Genomic DNA, 23,834 nt, shown 5'->3' with positions numbered 1-23,834 from the left:
CACTGCCAGGCTTGCAGGAGGCTCTTTGAAGGCTTGGGGTGGGATGCTCTGCACCTGGCCTTCCCTCTGTGCCCCCTGCTCCCTTTGAGGGCCTGCCCTAGGGCTGGGAAGGGAGGCGGGGGAGGGGGGAGGGTTGCTATGGTGACAATGTTGCCAGGCTCTCTCTCCCCTCCGTCATCTCTGTGGGGCAGGCTGCTTCTATAATGTACAGGAAAAAATAGATAAAGCCAGCCAGAACCAGGAGTGGCCAGGCTCCTGCGAGAGTCCAAGCCACACTGCCTCAGAGCTCAGCTCACACGTCGGTGTCTAAAACAGACATAAACCGTGTGTTTGCTGGAATTCTCTTTTCTACATGTCCCTGGACCTCCATCAGATCTGAAGCACATGCCCCCTGGAGTTCTGTGCTCTGCAGGGGTCACAGGTCCTGGGGACGAGGCCTTGTCCTGCTGGAAAGGGCACAGGGTGCCCAGTCTCCTGAGGCTGGGGTAGGAGCCCCCGCTCAGTAGCTGGCTGTTCTTGGCAGCTGCCATCTTTTGCTGGGAGTGCATGTGTGTGCATGTCCACGTGCCGCATGTGTGTTCTCCGTGTGCACGTGTGCGTGTGTGGAGTGTGTATGCACATGCGTGGGTTGTGCGTGTGTGCTTTATGAGCGTGGATGTGCATGTGTGCTGTGTATGTGCACATGTGTGTGGTATGTGTGCATGTATGAACTCTGTGTGTGCACGTGTGTGGGGTGTGTGTGTGTGCTTTATGGGTATGAATGTTCATGTGTACTGTGTATTTGCACATTCGTGTGGTGTGTGTGCATGTGAGCTGTGTGTGTGCATGTATGTGGGGTGTGTGTGTGTGCTTTATGAGTGTGGATGTGCATGTGTGCTGTGTATGTGCACATGTGTGTGGTGTGTGCATGTGTGAGCTCTCTGTGTGTGCAGGTGTCATGTGTATGTGTGTGTGCACATGCATGGGGTGTGTGTGTATGCTTTACGGTGTAGATGTGCATGTGTGCCGTGTATGTGCACATGCAAGTGAATGCATGAGGTCTGTGCAGGCTTGTAGGAGTGCCTATACATGTGGTATGTGCACACATGCATGTGGCTATGGGGGTGGTGTGTGGTGTGTGTGTTGTGTTCACACACCTGTGTGGTGTGCCTGTGTGTGTGCATGTTGCATGAGAACATGGCGACCTGCCTCTCTTCCTTCCCAGCTCCGGGAGGACAGGAGCTTTCTCTTGGGGGGGAAGTGTTTTCTGGTGTGGGGTGGCGCTTGGAACATGCCCTCCTTTCTCCCTACCCCTGGTCTGTTTTGATCAGTGGCCACCAGCAGTTCGCTGGGTGCAGCACCCGGCAATGAAAAGTTAGCTCAGTATTAGTCCTTGTCTCAGGCTTGGGAGATGTAAGTAGTCTCAGTCCAGTTTTAGAGTGAAGAAGCCTGGTTCACCAAGTGCAGGAACAAGCCGAAGCTACCCAGACAGCGAGCGGCCTCGGGCTGCTTGAATAGGAGCTGGTGTCTGCCCCCCTGAGCTCTCCACCCCGAGCATCTTGGAACAGGAAGTGCACGGGAAGCATGCAGCCTTCACCCCCTGGCTGAGCTGGACTCCTGCAGGGCTGAGGGACACGGGCAGAGCTGCTGCCTCCTTCGCCCAAGGGGCCGGTCTCACAGTGGCTCTCTGCGGTGGCTCTCCGCAGGCAGGTGTTGCACTGAGGCCACTCACTGAGCTTGCTTCGGCCTGCAGGACGACCTGCAGGAAGACCCGCGGTGGCAGAAACAAGTGCACCTGAGCCGCGGAGTCCTGGAGCCAAGGCAGGCTTTGTCAGTTGTGCTGGCAGGAGGAGTGCTCCTGGGGCCTGCTTCCGCTCAGCGATGGTCTGGAAGCCTCCTCCCGGGACCCCCTTCATCCCCTGGGCCACGAGAAGCTCACACACGACCACCCTGACGATAGCAGCCCCCAGCTCCAGGGAAGCCTCGCCAGGGGGCTGAGGTGAGAGGCCTAGAGGAGGCACTGAGCTGGGTCCTGTGCCAGTGGCCACCCTCACTCTTCTGCTGTGCGTCCACCTGTGGCCCGTCGTGGAAGGGAACAGCGTGGCTCTGTTCCCGTCTAAGGCGCCACACAGCCTCCCATGCAGACCAGCCAGACTTCTGCAGGTGAGGAAAGGTGCTCCATATCACCTCCTCCTCCAGGTGTGGCTCACCCTCACGAAAGACAGCTCTGATTTTGACACCTGCAGTGTTTCCTTTGAAGAGACTCAGCTCAGAGAAGATATCTGGGGAGTCCTGCTGTGGAGATCCATTCCCGCGGCCAGGCTCAGTGCTCTGGCTCTTCCTCCCAGCCTCACCTCCTGGCCCACGCTTCCTCTGCTTCTGCCGTTCCGGTCGACGAGGCACACCGGCACACCAGTACTGGTACTCTTCCTTTTCTTTTTGGTGGTGGTACTTGGGATTGAACCTGGGGGCACGTAACCACTGAGCCACATCTCCACTCCTTTTTATTTTTTATCTGGAGGCAGGGTCTCACTAAGTTACTGAGGCTGGCTTTGAACTCACGATCGTCCTGCCTCAGCTTCCTGAGCTGCTGGGATGACAGGCCAACGGGTGCTCTCGACGGCATCGCCAAGCTACTGCTCAGGTGGACAGAGCCGCAGCCACAGGGCAGGGCCTCAGCTCCACTGCTCTTCAGGCCCAGGCCCTGCCTGCTTCCCAGGTGTGCAATCGAGTCCCGGTAGGTTGAGAGTGGAGACTGAGCCGAAACCGCTCGTAGGCCACGTCTCCAGTCCCAGAGCTGGCCCTTACGGGGCTGGGAGGTCTGTGGTGCCGGGGCAGGGGTCTGTGTCACGCTGGCGAAAGGTCTCTGGGCTGAGCGGTCGGAAGGTCCACCAGACTTGGTCTGACAACTAAGTTCCCTGTGACTCTGAGAGTCCGTCGCTCTCGGCCCCTTGCTCCCTCATGTGAAAAATGGGTGTGATTGTCCACCTGCAATCACAGACGGACCTCTGGCCCTCCATCCTGCCCCACAACCAGGGTCAGATGAGGTGTGAGTTCATTTGTTCCCACAGGGAGTGTGAAGCTGGGGCAGAGGCTTCTGCTGCCTTTTTAGAAGAGAGAATTGAGTTCATCTAATTGATCTTGGTGAGGAAGAGGTCTGAGCTCAGGTTCCATGGGTCCCTCCTCCTCCGTCACAGGGAGGTGAACTCCTGGCCAGCCGCCCCGAAGGCCACGCTCTGCCTGGGTCTCTCTGTCTTCAGCATTGTGGGCCAGCATGAGCGAGAGCTGGAGTAAGAACATGCTGAATGAATGAGCGTGTGGGTAGACACCAAGCATCTGGAAAGCACCCAAGACAGCCAGCGAAAGAAGTCCTGTCATGCACCCCCACCCTGGTCTGCACTGAACAGTTGTTCCTGAGGTAAGAAGTCAATATCCAAAGCACCCTGGAGCAGCAACAAGGGCCATTGCTGAGAGACAAAGTCAGGAAGCCTCGGAACTGACCTCAGATGACATGTCACTTACAGAAGCCACGTGGAACCTGACGTACAGGGCTAATAACCCCTCAGGGACCACAGTGGCTTTCTGGAAAGGCACCGAACACAGAAGAGCTAGAGCTCACGGTTTCACAACAGACCACCCCAAGTCACCAGACCTGCCTGGCTTGGAAGTTAGAGAAGGAAACCAAGAGAGAGGACTTGCAGCCTCAGGAGAGGCTCTCACCCCCAGGGACGCAGGACACGGAGACACCTTCACTGTAGCAGGTCTTATCATGAAGCATGAGAGATGAAGCATGGATTCAAAATCATTTGAAAAATAAGGAAATGACAAAGAATAAAGGTGATCAAAATACACCCCTTGGAAAGCACGTCAGAATTCAGGGGGGCAGTGGAACGAGCGTGGACCGGGTGGGAGTAAAGCCGGCCGACGGATGGACATTTTTATTTGATGATTCTAAACCTGATTTGCAAGTCTGATGTAAGTATTCTAAAATCATACCATGTTAGACCAGAGTGAGGAAAAGACAGATTAGGAAAATAGAATTCTTTTATCTTTGAAATATTTTGATCTTGGTTTTGGGAGCTTCAAAGACAAGAAGTCCTATTTCATTTGTTGTTGGAATTGGGTTAAATTTTAGTCCTTTTCTTCTGACGCCTCCCCCTCCACCAAGCAGTCTCAGAGTTCCTTTGGCCTGGCCTACTGAGACTCTCATGCTGGTCTCCATGTGGTCCCTGTCCTTAGTCGCTCATTTAACAAAAGCATTGTACAGCTGTTCTGGACACCAGTGCTATTGTGAGCACTTTACAAACATGACTCACCTGGTCTTTAAAACCACCTGTGAGAACGTGCCAGTCTGTCCCCATCCTGAAGAGGGAGGCAGGAAAGGCGGGGCACCTCACCAGGACTGCAGGGCGGCCAAGCCAGGTCTTCCCTCAGGAGGTCTGGCTCTGGGTCTGTGTGTGACCTGTGCTCGGAGCTCCTGCCATGGCCTTTGGAGGGCCTGGAAGCCTCGAGGTGCTGTGCTCAGCAGGAAGGTGAGCACCCCGTGCCCTAGCTGCTCACGGCACATGCTGATGGCCCAAAGCTCTCAGAGGCCCCAGGCCTTTGAGGGATCTTCATTAATGCAACTTGCACATACTGACCAGAGTTTTAGAAAGATAAATAATAGATCGAAGGAAACAAGTGATGGATCCCAAATACTTGCAATGAAACAAAAAGCAAACATTAAAACTATTTCCTTTTAGCCTAAACACTTGCTCCAGACATCCCTGGGGAATTCAACACTAGAGACAGGCATTTCCAGTATTTCCAAGATATCAAGAGCTAAGAAGCACCCAGAGAGGTGGAGGGCTGCCTCATCACTGCCGACAGATTCTAAGGGTGAGATGTGGTATCACAGCTCAGTCACGCCCATGGAACCGTGGCATGTGACCACCTCCCCTGTGGGAGGCCAGAGTCCACAGGAGCATCTGGAAGTTGTGATGCAATGAACACAAATGTCTGTCCAGTGTCCAATGTGGCCAGGCACCATTCTGGACTCTGGGCATATAGCCCTGAACAAAGGTGCCCAAGTCCTTGGGGTGTGGAGCATGCCCTCTGATGAGATCTGTAAGAGCCCTGGCCCACAGGACTGAGTCTTGGTAGCACCAAGTGACTAAGGTGAAAACTGCATGTCTAATTTAAAGCAAGTGGCTAGCCAACAGAAACAGAACACCCAACAGGGAGACATGCTCTGCCACGAGGCAGGGAACGTGGGAGCTCTGAGCCTGAAGACTTAGCAACAGAAAGCTCTTAACTTCCCGCTACCTTCAGCCTCATGAGTATCACAGGTGTGGCGAGGAATGGCAGGGGACAGGAGAGGAAGGAGCCTGTCCTGTGGGAAGAGCAGAGGGAGACGGCACTCCAAACCATGAGGAAGGACCTGAAAAGAGAGACCTCTGGGCAGAGCCTTCCAGACGAGAGTTGCCCCAGAGGAGGGAGCCTGCTCAAAATGACCCAACGCTCATGTAATTTCTGTCTACAAACAACCCAGGTCTGAAAACAGGCAAAATTCTGGTTTTCCCAAGACCATTTTTGAATTTGGAAAGTGGAGAGGAGGTGATGTAGAAGGACCCAGCAGGGGAGCTCAGAGGGCCTTGGGTCAGAGCTCTGCTCAGCAGGGCTCAGGCTACCTCCTGCTGGAGCTGGAGGCTGTGTAGCGTGGAGGGGAAGCAGGCTCTCACACTCGCCAGGACACGCAGACTTCCCCACGCTGGCCAGCCTCCAGCTGTGTGCCCAGTGCTCCTCATGCCTGCCGTGAAGACATGCTGAGGACTTGGCCCCCTGAGTGCAGGGCAGGCTGCAGTGCATTGTCCTGGCTGTGCACTGACCCTGTCAGCTGCCCTCAGCTGTTCTGCCTCAGAACTCAGGTTTCTCACAAGTTTGTGTGGGACAAATAAGTATTTTCCCACCCACCCATTAACTGGTTTAGTGAATGGCTTGAATCTGCCATTTGCTGCAATGTTCAAAGTTCTTTAGAGATGTCAGCTGTCCACGGCTGGAGTCCCACCTGAAGTCCTAGCACGTGACACAGGCCACCAGACAACCAGAGCAAAATGGCGCATGGCCACCATGGAGAAGCCAGGTGCCCGGGGCTTGCCAGTGGGAGGGTCGTGTCCTGTTGGGCAGCACAGCACTCAGCTGCTGGCTGGAAGCTGCCCTCACTGGTCTGGCCAAGGCTGACCAGGTCTGGCTAGGGGTTTGGCTGGGAGCTTGAAGGACAAAAGGGTTCAGAAGCATCATTTCAAGGGCATCTGCCTGCTTCTCAAGGGCCGAAGCAGAAAGGCGCTGTATCGCTCTTGGACCAGGAAGTACGTGTGCATTTGAAGTGGTCATTTTAAGGACTTAGGAATATGTTTGAGTCCTTGCGCTATCACCTACGTGTAGGAGGCTGCGTGTCTGAGAGCGTGGCATGTCCCTCCTGCCAAAGGTGAAAACGGAGCACTTCTCCAGGAGAGGTCCGCTTTTCCTCCTCTCCCTGCCCCTCGTAGTGTCCACAGTCACCAGACAGGCTGGGTGGACATCTGTAAGTTGTGGGCAGGTGCAGGTGCTGTTGGTAACAGCTCTCTACCCAAACGCTCTTTTCATCCTCTCTGACCTGCGAGGGCAACACCTAAGCCTCAGTGTGTGTGTGCCAGGTCCCCCCGAGAACGAGCTGCTGCTCCCTGTGCCGGCGGCCAGCCTCACCATGGTCACCGGGTCACTGCACAGTGGATGTCCATTCCCCTAATGGCCTGACCCGGCTCCTCATCAAGGTGTTCAAGAGCAGCAGTGTTCCAATTGCTTGCAAATAACCCCATGGTGCTGCTACCTGAGCAGGTCAGATGCACAGTGTGGCTCTGAAGTGAATCCGTGTGCACACAGAGGCGTGAGGGCCAGCTGTGCGGTCACGCTGACGCTCTCCCCGTCTGGCAGCAGGGCACACTGAGCCGTTCACAGAAGGAACCCTGCACCCTGGGAGCGAGGCAGCAGCGTGGAAGGTTGCACAGCTTCATAGTGATGCTGGTTTTCTTCTGGGCCTCCCCACCAGTGTGGAAGCAGAAAACTCCAGGGGACCTGTGCTTCCGTTCAGAGTAGGGGGGTGAGGAGGGTCAGTCTTGGTGTCCTTCCTGGTCCCTGTTCACACCTGATATTCAGGGTCTGAGGACCACGTGTCTGCTGAGGTCCTGCAGGGCCAGGGCGCCAGCCGGAGTCAGGCACTGCCCCCGCACTGGAACCCATCCCTGCCTCCTGTACGCACAGCTCCACCTCAGGAAGGGCTCCATGTCAGGAAGGGCGCCACACCCAGCTCCCCTGGAGAAACATCCTGAATCTGACCACAGCTATTTCCCCCGGAGCACCTGTCCTCCTGGCCTGCCTCTGCTCCTGCGCCCTCACCACTGCCCCCCCCCCCCCGTCCATCCTGCATGTCCCTGCAGTGACATGGTGACAAAGGGACTTGTAAACTATGCCTGGCAATGTCATCCTTCTGCTAAAAGCTCACCTCAGACAGAGTCCCAAGTCCTACCAAGACCTACAGCCCTAGGGGACCTGACTTGCCTTCAGGCTGCTACACATTCTAGAACTTTCTCCTGGCCGCTGCCCCAGCCTTGCAGGTGGGCTACCAGGATGAAGGGATCACACGCCTGCTGTTTCCCCAGATATGAGGAACCACAGAGGAAGCAGACCTGATTTGTTTACTGCAGCAGAGGCTTCTAATGTTGGGGCTGAGGCATGGGGCCAGCGAGGGTACCTCTGTGACCTGCCTATGAGAGCCAGCCCTAGGGGACACACCTGTCATGACTGGACCTGGCAGAAGGAGTCTTCCTTGGGACACCTGCTTTAAAACATGGGGGGGGCGGTTGATTTGTCATAATGGAAGCTACAGAAACATTTTGTCCTAGAAATATTATGCAGCTAATGAAATAAGATTATATTATCTACATATTTAGCCAAAAGACAGGCTTTAAGATTATAGATAACATCAAGATTAATCAAAATGCTAACATGATCTTAGAGCAGTGGGGATATATGTAATTTTTTTCTTTGGTTTTCTTAATTTTTTGAACTTATTTTGTGCCCAGTAAGTCACTTATAAATTTTCTTGCTTGATTAATAGTATGTTTTCTCTCTGAACTACAGAAACATGTGTGCCAGTATTAGGTGATTTTATATCTGTTGTGTATGTTCTTTACCCTAATTAAATTAAACAGCATAATCAGAATAAAGTGCTTTCAGTACTTGACCTCATAAAGAAAAATGCAGTGTAAGTACTGGCTGCCCCGCGGCTGGACAGGCATGGTCCCCAAAGCTGCGTGCAGTGTCTGAGCAGGCTGGGCAGCCCGAGTTGCTCCTACTGGCCGTGAGGCTAAAAACAAGCTGGGAAGGGTCACCGGTTTGTATGCTAGGTCATAAAAAGTACATTACAGTGCCATCTTCGTAATTCGGACCACAGGAAAGTGGGGCCAGGGAGGCCCTGCGCCCGGCCTGAAGCACTGCCCGGCAGGTGGGCTGTGGTAGAGCAAGCGTGAGTGCACAAGCTTCCGGCAACTCCAGGGTCCCCTCGGCTGCTTATGTGCCTGCCAGTTATGTCCAGCCTATTCGGACACTGGAGGAGCTGGCCTAGCGGACTCTGACCACACTACCTACCAGGTCTGAATTCCTGCACCTGCCTGAACGTCATGAAGCAGAAGAGCTTTTAAAAACAAACATAAAATGACAGGCTTCCATTGACTTGTGGAATGCCACTCCCTGGTCCCAAGTAGGAGGCCTCCAGTCTTCACATGCCCCCAGCAAGCACTCTGCTCCAATAGCAGTGCAGTGGCCCTGGGATTCAAGTCACACTCAGCTTTCATCTGTCTACAAAGTGTTAAGTGGAAGAGATGCTGTGCATCAATAGAAAGCATTCATCTGTTTACCAGTGACTTCCTAGTATACAACATTATGGAGGACCAAGATGTCAAAGGCTTCAAAACTGGTCAATGCAGAAATAAACTAATCCTCCATGTTTACTAGGATGTGGTAATCAGTGCACAAGATCAGTGTAAATGAAGTCTGCGGCTCTCTTTGGCATTGCTCGCTCTGTATATCCATTTGATAATTGCATTTAAACTTCAATCAGTGCAAATTCAAGACACGCAGGAGTTCAATTCCTCAGGCACAGTAGTCTCACCCAAGAGGCTGTGGCCACTGACTGGCTCAGGGCAGAATGGATAGTGTGGGACAGTCTTTCTGTGGGACAGTCTGGAGACTCAGGTTGCAGCTCCAAGCGTGGCCACTCGGATGTGTCTGCTGCGCCTGCTCTTAGGAGAAGCCAGGAGAGCGAAGGCCCTGTGCTTCAGTGGTCAGGATGTTCTCCACTTTTCCTTGCAGGGAGACGGGACGTCTTGCCTCCCAACTTGGAGCAGAGAAAACGAGCCCATTGGACCCAGATGGTTGTAAATGGAATGGACAGAATTGAGGGGTGCCAGGGACAAAGCTCTTTCTGTAAGAACGCAGAAGAATAGCATGGAGGAGACGCCCCTCTCCTTGGATGGCCATTGGCTGGAGATCCTGGGCCGTTGAGGTTGAGGAATAAGTCTATAAACAGAATGCCGGAGGTCGGATCTGCAGCTGCTGTGCGTGCTGTCCACCTCCCCAGCTCTGCCTCATCACAAGCAACCTTAGTCTCCTCCAGTCCTTCCAATCAGGAAAGTCCAAAGAGAGTGATTCTCTCCCAAAATTGCCAGGAAAAAATGCCCTCCAAAAGCCTAGTCAGTGATTTCCCAAAGGGAACATCTACTTTATTTCCAATTTCATTCATTTTGCTCCAGGGAACTCTAAATTAGTGAAGTGTTGATGAGATTAAAACCTGGACTTTACAACTAAAGGCCAGCAGAGCCTGGTGTTCCAGCAGGGCCCTCTGGCTCAGTCTCTCTCCTCACCAGCCCAGCACCTGGGTGTCTGGCAGAGACTACAGTCACACCATGTCTGAGGGCTGCCTCTTCAGAATCCCCCAGAGTGCTAACGACAGGGTGAAGATGGAACCATCCCCAATAATCAGAGGAGGCCCCGCCCAGCCAGATTCAAACCGTGAAGAGAGCTTAGAAATCAGTTAAACGTGAAAGGATCATGTCTGGTTTGAATTTTAGCTTTGCAACAAGATGAGTGTGTGTGTGTGTGTGTGTGAATTTATAAGATGAATTCAAAATTTATGATTTGAAAATATGCACATATGTTTAAAATAGCTTTAAAACTGCAGTACATAAAATTTTAAGAATTGTAAATTCTCCATCTTGTTGGTGTGCTGTGTATGTTTTAAAAAGAAAAGTAAACCAGAAGTTATAAAGTTGATTTATTCAAAGAATAATTTCAAATAGTTTTGTAAGAGGATTATTTTAGATTTGAGTTAATGACAATGGCTTAGGTTTTGAAAGTAGGCAATGTCATTTAGGATGTTTTGGTGCCTGTATTGATTCTGAGGGGAGAAAGCACAGCACCAGAAAGCAGTTCAGGAGAAACAGGCTCCACGGCCCCTTCTCAGTTTCCATCATTTCCCAGTTTGGTCACAGTATCATGCATGTCCCCAACCCAGGTGCACCACAGGCAGCTCGGCGGCTCCTTCTGTGGTGTAAGACGCGTCCAGACAGGACAAGGGCGGATGTGGCAGAGGAGAGGGGCAGCAGCCCTGTGGGTGATGGGCCCAGCCCTGCTGGAGGACGGTGAGAGCTCCTGACCGTGGGCTCTGGGGTGGGGAGCCCTCAGATTTCCAGGGCCTCCTCCGTGTGAAAGACTGGGGAAACTGCATTCGCCATGTTTTGCTTTAGGGATATCAACGAAAAACCTGAGAATTTCATTTTCTACTGGCAAGATGAAGACCCGATCAAGGCAGCCATCAGTCCGTCCAATAGAGAGGAGCTGGACATATACTGTGAGCACAGATTTGATCCAACGCATCCTGTTTAGAAAACCAGGGTCCTGTGGTCCTGCCTCCTGCCTTCCCAGGTGGAGGCCACTGTTGTTGACATGGGCCACAGGCTGCCTTGTGGCCCTTGTGGCTGAGGCCACAGAGCTGGGCTTCCTGGAGGACCTTCCGAGTCTCTCACCAGGCAGGCTGGTCCTCCCTCCTGTGGTGGAGAGAGAGCTAGGGCAGGCCTGGGTCTGCTCCCTGAGCCTTCCTAGGTCCTTGCCCTCCTCCTCGCCCTCCTCCTCTTCCTGAGACTCCTGCAGGGGAGCTTTTCCTCCATCCCCCTCTCCGCAGTCCATGCCCTGGGCTCTGCTTGCCACCTGCTGCCACCGCTGAGTTTCAGGACAATGTCTTCTGTGCTCACCAGCACAATGTTGGTCACGTCCCTGTGGTCCTCTGTGGCCAGGGTGACTGAGCCATCTGTGGCAGTGGAGCTGGCTGTGTCCATGGGGCTCTGCCTACTGTGACCCTCCTTTCATTTCCACTGTTGGGCCACCCTCCCAGACTCAGTCCAGATTACCCAGTGCCTCCCTGGCCTGATCTCAGGTACATCTGGGGCACCGCCTGGGAGTCTGCAGGTTTATACGTTTCCCCTTCATTTTGAAAACGTGGCCAGCAGCTTCTGGAGGGCAGCAACTGGTCTTGTCTCTGGACACTGATCAGATGTCTTCAGAACAGATGAATGGCGCTTCACCCAGCCCTGATGCCCCTGCCAATGTGCTTCCTGGTCTGCGCTTCCATGCCGGAACTCAGTGGCCTGGGGATCTGCTGTTGCTCCTCCAGGAAGTGAGTGTGAGCCCAGAGGAGCCAGCTGGCCGTGGGTGAGGAGCTCTGGACGTAGGCTTAGCCCAGGAGGAGCACTCACTATCCAGAAGACCTCCTGTGTGCTAACAAGACCACCAGAGACCCTGCGGTGAGGCCCAGCAAGAGCAGACGTGAGGACGTCTGGCTAGACGGTCACAGGCGGCCCAGGAGTGGGAATGCACAGTGGCCTCTCCCTTTGTGTAATTACAGAACTCGATGTGGAGTCTCCTGGAGTCAGAGACTCAGGTTTTTGAGTAGATTAGAGATCCATATTTCAGTGAGACGTGAGAGATCAGGCAGTCCTTAGGAAATGTCTGCGCTTCTGCTCCCTACCTGCAGTGGCTGACGTATTCACAGGGCACACGGCTGAAGAGCCTGGGATGTCTGTGTATGCCTTCCAGTAAGGACATTCCCCAGTGTCTCCAAGGCCACTCCCAATGCCACCCGGTCCATGACCAGGAAGCAGGCATAGATCAAGGTTGTGCTCCTCGGGCTCTGCATTGGGTCTGCAGGAGGGCTTTCCTCACAAGGACAGTGTGGGTGGTCCTGGCCTCCTGCTGCCCCTCAGTACCTAGTCCGACTTCCACGCTGAGAAACTTCAGGTGCCCGCATGGAAGCTGACAAAGGTGAGATGTGGCAGCAAGGAGCCTGCTTCTAAGTGCCACCAGGTCTGCAGGGGTTTGCATGTGCAGACCCTTTGCTGCTGGCTTGGGCTGGTCTGTGTGTCCCTGTGTGAATGCGGGTAGTTAACCGTGGTGAGGTGGACCTAGCCCCACACCTTCAGCTCTGGAGCACAATTTGGGACAGGGATCTGGCTGGACCAGCAAACATCCTAAGGAGGCGTGTCCCTCAGGGTCCAGGCTATTCCCCAGCTGGTGCCTGGGGTCTACATGGGGTGTGATCGCCAAGGGGCAGGGACTCACCAGGGACAGGAAGGGAGCTAGAGGCTGTTCTGGTTCCCATTTTGCAGAAACTGGTGGACCACCTGTGGTGGGCTCCTTCCATTAGCTAATTATGGGTTTGTCTGTTTCTTTGTGTGCACGTCATGATTGAAGCAGACCTTGCACATTCTTATTTTAGACATGAAGATGTCCTACTTGCCCATGTTTTCTATGTTGAGCTGAAGCTGGCTTTACTCATGGTAAAACACAAGTATATCTGTAAGTTATAGTTGGTAGTTTCAAAATTGCTATTGTGAAAGCCTTAAAAACCTTCTATAGATGCCGAAATAGAAATGGTAGAACTAGTCACTTGCTAGAACAAGAGCAAAATGCATTTAGCTGCTGGTGAGAGTGACTGAGAAAGGGCTTCCTGTGGGGAGTGCATGAGGGGTTCTGGAAACTTGGCAGCTGCTGGTTGGCCCCCGTGATTTCCTTATAGCCCTGCATGGGTTTTAAGAAATCCACACAAGAGCAAGTGCACATGAGCATCTGCGTGACTCTGTGTGTGAGTGTGCAGTTACAGCTATAGCTACACACAACCTTTGGTGGGGAATCAATGTGAAGCACATCTTGCCAACAGGTTTCTCTGTGCTTGAGGTGGCTTGGGACAGGAGGCAAATCTCAAGACCAGGGCAGGGCTCTCTTTGTCTCTTCCAATTGTGTGTGGGAGACCTGCCCAGGACACCCTTCTCCCCAAGATGCATGCTCCTGCACAAATGTGCTGTGCACCAGGGCTTGGGGAAGAGTCAGCTGCCGAATGAGAGGACTTCTAACCAAACCCAGGGTCCTGGGGTAATCTTTGAAGTGGAAGACACCCCTGCTCCATGGGGAGGCCAAAACGAGGCTGAGTTTACTCAGAGGCCAATGCCCAAGACGGAAATACAGCTGTCTGTTGAAACCAGACCCGAGCAGACAGAAGTAAAAAGCTCACAATGTTCTGTGGCGTCACTATGGTAAATGGAGAAGGCGAACGATTACAGAATGAGGAGCGTTCCTGGGGTTCAAACGTGCATGAAACTCTGCTCCCTGATCATGGTGCTGTGAGATGTATGTCCCCTGGCAGAGCCTGGTAAATGACCCCCCCCGCACCTGCCTTAGGTTTACAGGCTAACACACAAGCCCAAGGACAGCCTAGAAACAAGTAGCCTTTAGGTTTTGACCCAAGTTCGAGATTTTAATTCTTTGATTTACACTTTATTTTAAAATAGCTAAAACCAGGCTACAAAAGAAGGTTTATGTCATGTGTGGCTAAACTCGCTACATACCTAAACCTAAACCCCTAGGACGCAGCCAGAGATCACAGAGCCGGGTGAGCACTAAGAGCAACAGGCAGGATCCCCACACCAGTGACGATTAAGTCCAAGCGCAAGATAGAGAAGCAAAGACTACCAGTGGTCTCAAGTCCCTCTTCCTGACAGGCTTAGAGTAAGGACCACACTCCTTCTGCAAGCTGAAGACGTGAGAAAGAGTGAGGTATTTGAATTTGGTCAAGTCATAAGTGGAAGCCAATTTGGGAGCCTGTTTGAAGAGCTCATTACCTCTGTCTGAAATCAGCTCTGACCTGGCGTACACTGCCCTTAAAATGCTGGGATACCTACATCCCGGTGTCTGCACTGGACACGCATCTGCAGTAGGAAAGGGGCTCCTGACTGGGAGGCATGGTCCCGAGGAAAAGCAGCCCCCATGCTGGGGGTGATTCACAAGTGCTCTCCTGTTGCTTCTTTTAGGAGGTCCATGGGAATGAAATTCCAAGAGAAGAAACTACTCTTTGGAATCATGTAAAGTAGAGTTCTTGCCAAAAATTCACTTTGATTTTCACAGCTTTGTTGCTTTTTGACCTGTGGCCTCAGCGTCACAGCCAGGGAGCCCCTGGGAGGTGGCCTGGGGGAAGGTGTGCACCCCACCTCTGAGCACCTGGGGTTTCCCCTGCACCCCTCCCTACCACAGAACTGTGTCTCACCATCATCTGAAGGAGGGGCCAGAGAAAGTAGTGTTCTGGTGTTCAAAGAAGATTCATGCACACATTACATTTTAATATGTTTTCAGTTTACATACTGTACACAATCAGACACAAAATTATTGACTTCTTATTAAAACTATTTCACATCTGTTGCTACAGATAAGAACTAAGCATAGTGTTAACTCAGGAAGTCTAAGAGCTCTGAAGATCCAAGACCTAGGTTTATCTGGCAAAATTCATCTTGTGCATGGTCAAGAATGTACTGCTAATGGCCAACTAAAAAAAAAAATTTAGTGTTGGAAATGACAAGAGGAAAATTCCCAGAAAATTCCATGTGACATTGGATGCAAAGAGAGACCTTTTTGAGGTAATTGGGATCCACTTCCTAATATGTCTCAATGGAACATTGCAGGGACTGCCTCAGACACTGAATAGTGACTTTGCTGTTTTACTCAAGTGGGATGATGCTGTAAGAATTGATCAAACTTCAAAAATGCATAAGAAGAATAGTACATTGGAAAGGGCTTGAGTGTGAATTATTCTACAGGAAACTATTGTACATCTTAGGGGTTGGCCCAGGCACCTCTGCTTAGGAAAACCCCAGCAGAGCTCTCTGACTCGGAACACAGAAGAGATGAGCTCACTGGCTAAAATGTTAAAGAGGCAAAGAGCATAAATGATCCATGGTCTCCTCAGTTTGAAAAGACATCATCATGTGAAAATTGGTCATTCAAATGTGAACTTCGTACAGAAGGCACTGAATGGGAATTCTTAAGTTTTGAAGATCCATTAATAGAAATAGATCATTTCAGAAAATAATTTGAGTTTATATTTCCCAGCAAGGGTCAAGCAAAAGGGAACTTTTTTGTAAAGAGAAGCTTGGAACTGTGTGTGTATTTAGATCAACTGAAATCAGGCCAAGGCCACCCCGCCCGGTGCAGTACCCCCCAGGAAGAGGCAGGAAGGAGGTGTGGCCAGGCCCGGGCTGCTCTGGAGGATGTGAGAGCGAGCTGCCTGCCTCCAAAGCATCTGCGGGTGAGGATCATCACAGCGTCTCCCCCGAAGGGAGGGGAGGAGATGAAGAGGGAGTGTGGGACTCCAGAAGCCGGGGTCTGCCCGGAATTTCAGATGGACACCATCTTCCCTCGCAGCCCAGCACTAAGGGCGAGAAGCCAGTGAAAGTGCCTGTTTAGAGACAGGCTCTGGACTCGGGTCTGCAGCACTAGGCAGTCAGAGAACACCAGACGCAAGCAGCACACAGGCTGCTTTCTTGTTCACAGCTGGCCTGTTGGAAATGGAGATCTGCCAAAGTTTTGCAAAGTACTCCTCATCAAGAAACACAAAGGAGTGTCGCCACGTTGGGATGTGATGGCCAGGATCCAAGTGCAGTGAGTCACTGTGGGCCATGAGGGAAGTGTGGGTCCCGGCTGGGACAGGAAGAGGCCTGGACAGAGTGTGGTGAGGGCTCTTGCTAAGGCTGTCCGCTCTGAGGTGCTACGGCTAAGTGTCCACCAGGCACTCTGGACCAGGCTACAGACTGCAGGGTAAGAGGAAGCCCTCCAGCGGCAGTCCATGAAGAGAGCTCCCAGGAGCATGTGGCGCAAGGGCTAGTTCAGGAAGTCACTGAACATGAGCAGGTGGTCTATGGCACTAGGGCCTTGGACAGGGATCCTGCAAGAAATGACATGGCATGAAATGAAGGCCTGCGTGCTGAGGAGCCTGGTCTGCGGTCACGGCGAGGGCAGGACGGACCTCTGGGAGAGGGCTGAACATGGGGAAAACAGCGCTTTCCTGGCATGGACACAGTCTTCCCAAGCAGAAGGGAAAGCAAGAATTCCATGTCCTGACATGGGGTTCAGATGAGACAGACAACAGCCAGGGTGCCTGGCTCTCCTCATGCTGTGGAATGTCCCGCATTCCTCCTGAGCACCCAGGAGGCTTGACACACCACATAACTTGCCCCCTTCCTCCCAACACCCTGTCTGGGCCTGGAAGGTGGCATGTGTAGACTCGAAGGAGGAAGGCCTCTGCGGCAGGTGTAGACGCTGGTGCTTTCACGATTTTGCCAGATTCATGCTTGAAAGTTACAGGCTCAGGGGACAGGGAGGCAGGGCTGCTAGGAAGGTGTGTGTGTGTGTGTGTGTGTGTGTGTGTGTGCGCAGCTCTACACCACAACGACACAGATTCATGCACCGTTACCCTGAGTAAGTCAGTCCAGCGTACTCAAGGAACTGGTTGCTAGCATGGCAGACTTATCCTTTGGGCTATTTAAGTACCCACACTTTGAGTAATTATACTAATTTCTGAGTTTAAAAGCTTAACTTTTCTTTTTTAAATTACAATCACTTCTTAAAAGTTTGAGTACCTTTGTAAACTTTTCCTTGCAGGTGCATGCATACCTGAAGATAAAACACCTGTGCTTTAGACAATTCCAGATAGAAAGGATGTGGTATGAAAGAACTGGAGATGCACATGAAGGAAAATGGCGAGGGATCTTCCAGAAATGTGCTGAGCCCGAAGCCCCGTCCCGTGCACTAAATACGGCACTGGTATGCACAGGTGGCTCCTTCAAAGCCTTTTCTGTCAAATGACACATCGGTTTTTTGTGAACTACTGAGTGAATAGGTTTTAAAAGAGAATTGTTTTCATCAAAGCTTACTTGAGTTCTTGTGAACTGGTGGCCAGCATACTTCGGATGCTTTTGTCAGCCAGTGGGCAGCCGGACAGACTGTAAGACAGGCCAGGGGGGCAGGTGAGTGAGCCTCCAGGCAGTGGACCCGCCCGAACGAACACAACATACATTTGAAATTAAAAAGTTCAATGCAGAAGAGCAATGGGCAAGTGCTGTATATTGAATTTTTTGCATCATTAATTCTGAATATGAACAAATGTAAATTTAAGAAAATGTTTCTGTTAATGATTTTTTAAAAAAATTTGTGCTCTTAGGTTTAAATGTTTGAGAAGATTTTGCAAATTTCAGTAGTTTGAGATTAAAAGACATTATACAACACATAAGTCAGCATGCTTTTGAAGGTCAACATATAGCACTTAGGGGTCGACACAGAATCAACGTTGGTACTTGACAGCATTGTTGAGGTAAGCTGAAAACAATAAATTGAAGACAGAATCCACCATGAGAGAATGAAGCCACACCTTCTGTGTGAGGCGTAATTGCCAGTCACATGACCACTCCCATCACACCCCGGAGTTGGACATCTGCCACCAAACAAAAACAAAACAGCCAGAACAGTAAGTACGTTTAAGAAAACTTTCAAAAAGTTTCATTGTTTCCAGTTTAGCTGCAATGTCTGCAAGGGGATTTAAGCACCCTGAAGGACAGCTGGGACGTGCACAGGATCAAATGAGATGACGCTTCCGTACGACAGAGCATCATTGAGAACCAGCAGGCACACGTCAGCCTCCCGCCCTCCTCCACTGGCAGCTGGAGACACTGTGTGCCGCGAACGTGCATGCTCAAACGGCAAGGCGTGTACAGATCGGTCTTTAAAAGTAAGCCAAAGGAAGGGAGGACTGAGGAGAGTCCAGTTCCACCTCGAGTCATGCTTACGTTATCAGGTCCTTTTTGCTCTCCTTGCACTGGGGGTACTTGGGCTTGGGGCTCGGGATGGTCACCTCCCCAGGGTACCTTCTTTCTTCCAGAGCCTCCTGGAATGGGTCCAAGTCTTCTGGCTGTAGACAGAACACAGCTTCAGAGCCACATGTGGAAACTCAGTTCAAGGAGGAAGAAGGGCCCCACGCCTGCCGGACAGCTGTTCTGCTTTCCCACCTCTCCTACCACATATTCATAATTCAAAAGCACTTTTCCCTGACAAGGCTCCTTCTGAAAAAGCAAGCTGTGCTGTGTGCAGCTGCTCTAAACCTCTGCCCTATGGTCAGAGCCCCTTACTCAGTCTCCAAACTGGCAACAGGACCCACAGCCGGAGGCCACTTCCAATTGACCTCTGATCCAGCGTCCAGGGATGCCTGCTGTCCACCACTGACACTGCACTGCAACTCAGCACTACGTCACTGGGAGCTGTTTTACATATATGTGCCATTAAGTCTCTGTCAATGGAAGATCAGCTGTGTTAATGAGATTTTAAATTACCCTTAGGCAGCGATCTCTGAAAGTACCTGCATTCAGCTGTGTCCACTTGCAGTAACCTAGAAATCCCTACAGGCGGCAGCACCAGCAGTTGGTGCCCCAAACGCACTCTGCAGAGCTGGGTTTTGTTTCTCACATGGTCTACAGGATGAGAATTTGTGTCCCTGTATGGGAGCTTAATTCTAATTATAATAAATCTGTGGATTTAAGTATAATGCAGATTTTTGGTGGTAATTATTTAACACTGCAGGAGAGAAAAAATTTTTGGAAATTTAGCTTGCCACCCAGATTTGATTTTTCCCCCCACAGTGCCTCAATACTTAAATCAATTTGAGGAATAAACATAATAGATTTATAGGCGGTTGGCTCCCCTGCCAACTCCTTCATGGAGCTCATATTTCTTTTCTCACCTCCTTGTTTCTGCAAGGCATGACTGCTTGGTAGGGGTCTCCTTATTCCATTCAAAAAAATGTTCATTTTGTAGAAAATAAAGGAGATACTCAAGTCTAAATATGGACAAAAGGTCCAATAAAGAAAAAGAATCCTCCATTTCTATTTTTTTTAGCCCACGGGATATTATATCTACTTTAATAACCTAAATTTGAAAATTCAAACTCCTTCAACAATATATCTTGACAAGGGTGTAACACTATCCTAACAAGTAATGCATTTGAGGCTAGCACATCCTCTGGAGGTTGGTTTCTTGGAGAGGCACCCTGCCTTCGCTTCAGAGAGCATGCAGACAGCCATCCACGGTTCCCCCTCATTACCATCCTCTAGCAGCAGAGAACACCCTGGGCTGCTGCTTGGAAAAGGAACTAGTGCTGTTTACACATTTTCCCAGAAATCATTTGTAACAAAACACGCTAGTTAGGAATACAATGTAAAAGGGCCAGTAGTTCACTCAAACCAGCGTGTCACACACCTCTTCTGGGCCAGGGAAGTGCCCCACTAGGTCCTAGGTAGCTGAAAGCCATATTTAAAGAGAAACTGTGCTTCTTTTGAGGGGTGTGCAAATGGCGTTTGCTCTCTGCCAGGCCTAGTTCAGACTCTCAAGGACCAAAGCCAGAGACAAGGGAAGGGACAAAGGACGTACGGCCATCTCTTTGGGGTCATCCTCATCCACCCGTCGGGGCTTCATTTTGGTGTAGTCCACTGGCAAGTCCCAGCAGTCGCCCTCACTGAGCTGGAAGCACCGGCTGCTCATCACTGCCTGCTGCTGAGGGGACATGGGCTCCAGGGGCGTCAGGACCGGGCAGCAGCTGTCCCGCGGCCTCTGCTTATTCATGCTGAGGTCCAGGGTGCCGTTCTCATCCACGTCCATGTCAGGGTTCTGTTGGAAGAAAGACGTGTGACGGCCTGGCCTGGCACCTTGGATCACCTTCCATCCTGTGCTCCTGACTGCAGCCCTGGCCTCAGCAGGATCCCACTCAGCCCCGCTGCTCATTGCTGTCTCACAGCATGAACGCCCAAGGCAAACCTGCCTGCTGGTCAGCACGCGTCAGCTCTCCCAGGCTTACTGCAGAGTCATGTGCAGCCTGGTGAACAGACTGCCCCTCCGTCTAACCTCTTCCCTGCTTATCTGTCATCTGTTTTCTCCCCTTTCTGTCCCCCCAGTGCATCTCTGCTTTTAAAAATGAGCATGGCCAGAAGAAATTCAAAGAAGTGCTTCATTCTGATTTCATCAGATCAAATATACGCACCAATATCTGTGTGCGTATGTCTCTATACGTACATATCAGCTTAGAAACTTCAGTCTCACTGGTGCCAATATTTCAAGAATTAGGAGAAAGATGAAAGAGCTCAAGGATAAAGGAAGGAAGGAGAGGAACTGCTTTTCTTTTGAACCATGTGCAGTGCTGAGGACTCCCCTTGCAGAGAGGAGGCGTGCGTCTCAGCCTGGCACAGGGACCCTGCACTGCAGCCCACTGCCCAGAGACAAACCAGAGAGCTGAGTTTCAAGATGAGGATGCTGCCCGGAGACAGGGAGGGGCCATGGAGGACAGAAGAAGACAATCACTCAAAAGTCCCAATAATCCTCCACTTTTCTGGCAAACGTGACGTCAGAGCTGGAGTGAAGCTGCTGCCTCCCAGACCCAGCAGCATTCCCTGTGGATGTCCCTGCCACGGAGGATCTGCCCACGGGGAGTCCTGGCCTGGGGCTGCCCCTGGTAAGTGTGCAGCATTGCCCTGTGCCTGAAGTCTTGCTGCCAAAGAGCCTCCTGAGCTCAAGCTCTGATACTCATTTAGGCTGACATGATGTTGGAGTTACTCTCTTAGTTTAAGACAGTAAAATATAAAATAAATAAAATTAAGGCCTCTGTCTTGCTGGGGAGGGATCCTTCATACTAGTCTTGCATTTTATCAGCCCTGATCACAATGAAAACTGCATCCCCTAATGCTGCTCCACTACTGGGTATAAAAACCAACAAAAGAAAAAGCATGTGCAAAACATAAGATTACTGACCTTTCTCCAATTCACACAAATTATACTTATTTGTAACAACTAATGTCAGAGCTGTGAGCACAAGATGCATGGCCGATGGGCTTTCCATAATGGAGAGAGTGCCCTTTGTCTGTCTGGAGAGCCTGGACACACCAGCTGGCTCGCTCTGAGAACACAATGGGCAGCTCCCGTCTGTGGGGCTCTCGCGGGCCCCCTAGCGGCCTGGGCGAGGCAGTTCTGCATTCTCTGTCGTGTCCCAAACTCACTCTCCTCTCTAAGCACACGCACTCAGTCGATTGGTGAGGAAATGAACAATAGGAAAGCCCCAAACCCCTGCGCTCCCTTCCAGCATCTGTGTGATGGACTAGCAGCGCCGTGGGACTCGCTCCAGGCCATCTATTGGAAATGTGGGTGAGGGGCAGCCCGCCTCTATTTGATAAGGGTGCGGGTGCATTGCTCTTTAAATTCGAATTGAAACGCCATGAGGATGGTGTGAGCCCACTGTTTACAGAACCGATTTTCCATCCTAAAGAGGAGGAGGCCTGGCACTTCTCCTGTCCCAGTCCTCCCCGGCAGGGGTGCAACCGGGCAGTCTCCAGCCGCAGCTGCGCCACCTGCTTAGATGAAGGAGCGCGGGCACCTGCAGGGCGCCCCAGCTCCCGCTGCACCGCAGGTGGCTCTGCGAGACCCGGCAGGGAAGAAGCCCCGCCTCCCGGCCCACAGGCGGCCGCGGCGCAGGTGGCGTACCCGCGCGGCGCACAGGTCCTGCGGCTTGGTGGACAGGTTCTGCGGCATCTCGCGGCAGCGCGTGGACAGGTTGAGGATGGCGGTGGCCGCCATGTGCGCGGCCTCCATGTCATGCGTGTAGTCGAAGCTGCTTTTGCTGCACGTGCTGCTGGCGCTGCTGCCGCCGCCGCAGCTCAGGTTGCTGCTGCTGCTAGGCGCATAGCTGCTGGTGGTGCTGCTGCTGGGGCTGGCGGTCTTGCAGTACCGCTTCGCTGCGGAGACACCGGACAGGAGGACTCAGGTCCCGCGCCCGGGACGGGACACACAGCCCGCCCCGCCGCCCGCCCTCATTTAAACACACAGCGATGGGGAACATGATGTGGGGGCTTTTCACAAAGGGGACCCGGGCTCCTTTCCCTTGTTAACACTGCATGTGTTTGCTTAGCGGAGGTTCGGGTGACGCTGGGAGAGAATGCACCCGTTCTTCAACAGACTGCACATGCAGGCGGCCGCCATCACCCCTCCCCTCACCCCTTCCCTTTAAAGGAACACACCCGGCTTGGATCTGCTACTGAAAAGGACAGTTCCAGCCTGGTCAGGGCCTGAGGAATCAGCTTGTCTAGCGGGAGAGGGTGTTGTATTGGCCAGCTTGGGCTCTGGGTCCACTGCAGGTGACCCAGATTCAAGGGGGACCTGGGGATCAGCTGCTGGGGTTGTGGGGACCCTGTGCTTTGGAAATGGATTTTTGGCCGGGCACATGACTGGACAATGTGACCCAAACAACTTTTATTCTATAAATCTCATACAAGCTGGGGAGGGACAAGGAGACTATCACACACACACCTGTGTCCTGGGATTGGCCCAGGGCAAGTGTCAGGACACCTCTGACTGGCTACAGGCACTACCCTTTATGTCAGTAGCCTCTCCATCTGCCTGCAAGGAGTTTCCCTTACCAGCCTTAGGAACGGTGTTGCTTAGGAACAGCTGTCCTCACTAACAGCCAGCAGGCAATGGAAAAGAGGACTATTTTTAGAGCCCCTTAAAACCTTCTTTACCCAGATGAAAAAGTGTCTGAGTAGATGATTTATTAGAATGGGACCTTTTTCTACTAATACAGTACCACTGCCAGGTATGTCATAGGGTGTTCATTCATGGGGGGCATGTATCCAGCCTGAATTCAGTGGCGTGAGGAGTGACACTGCAGGGGGTCTGCAGACCCCCGTGCATCTAGTCTCTGCAGGTGCCCTCACCCTCTCTCAGGAGCCTCTCTGGCGAGCTGCCAGGTCAGCTAACCCTGACCCTGACTCTGACCCTGACCCTGAGAGCAGCTTGGCTGCGTTCTGCGGCCTGGCCCTCCATGGCTGTGGCTCCAAAGAGGCCCCCACCTTGACTGGGTTTCGAGAAGCCTTGCAGCTGCACACCGCTCTCCTGGCTCACCCCCGCAGCCCTGTGTCCAGACCCCAAGTGCAGCGCCACAAACACGCCGGCTCGCACAGCTGGCCGGTCGTCAGGAGCAAGGCCAAGATGTCCCCAGAACACTAACTGGGGTGCAAAGGCAGGACAGCCGAGGGGCCATGCGGCTGACTAGGGTGTTGGCTGGAGAGGTCACTCTCATGACACTGGGGCAGAGGTGCATGCTGGGTGACAGGATGAGGTCCTGGGGACCAGAGCCCAGGAGGCGAGTTGGTTACCTCACCCTCCTAGGCCTCCCGCCCCAAACCGCAGAGCGCACTGCAGGAGAGGGTGGCTCCTGCTCCCAGCTTCTCCTCTGTGAGTCCAAGGGTGGTGCTATCACCCAGCTCAGAGGGCAGACTGTCCTTCGTCACACATCACCCAGCACTGCCCTGGCTCCCGAGTGGATCAGCTCAGCAAGCCTCAAGGACAGTTACCCACCATGTGTCCCTCCTCCCTCT

At 52.3% G+C, this 23,834-nt stretch overlaps 1 protein-coding gene and 1 long non-coding RNA gene across 19 annotated transcripts in view; one reads left to right on the top strand and one right to left on the bottom strand.

Annotated features, from left to right (window-relative positions):
* The window catches only part of Myt1l (myelin transcription factor 1 like), a 371,913-nt gene that overhangs the window by 49,084 nt on the left and 298,995 nt on the right, over positions 1-23,834 (bottom strand). For 11 of the 18 annotated variants that reach the window (XM_047522641.1, XM_047522639.1, XM_047522638.1 and 8 more), the window contains 5 exons: positions 21,943-22,193; positions 19,846-20,082; positions 18,213-18,334; positions 17,798-17,860; positions 17,304-17,372 (listed from right to left, as the gene is read on the bottom strand). In XM_047522641.1, the coding sequence (XP_047378597.1) occupies positions 17,304-17,372; positions 17,798-17,860; positions 18,213-18,334; positions 19,846-20,082; positions 21,943-22,193 (742 nt within the window). The remainder of the gene's footprint in view (positions 1-17,303; positions 17,373-17,797; positions 17,861-18,212; positions 18,335-19,845; positions 20,083-21,942; positions 22,194-23,834) is intronic. The other 7 variants (XM_047522655.1, XM_047522646.1, XM_047522653.1 and 4 more) reach the window with 1 other exon arrangement.
* Positions 15,690-18,885, top strand: LOC124963139 (uncharacterized). Its single transcript, XR_007104665.1, has 3 exons — positions 15,690-16,032; positions 17,032-18,154; positions 18,305-18,885. It is a non-coding gene; the product is annotated as an uncharacterized LOC124963139 (long non-coding RNA).

Source organism: Sciurus carolinensis, chromosome 13 (genome assembly GCF_902686445.1).
Source record: "Sciurus carolinensis chromosome 13, mSciCar1.2, whole genome shotgun sequence".
Classification (NCBI taxonomy): Eukaryota; Metazoa; Chordata; class Mammalia; order Rodentia; family Sciuridae; genus Sciurus; species Sciurus carolinensis.
This window is presented reverse-complemented; position numbering and strand designations above follow the sequence as displayed.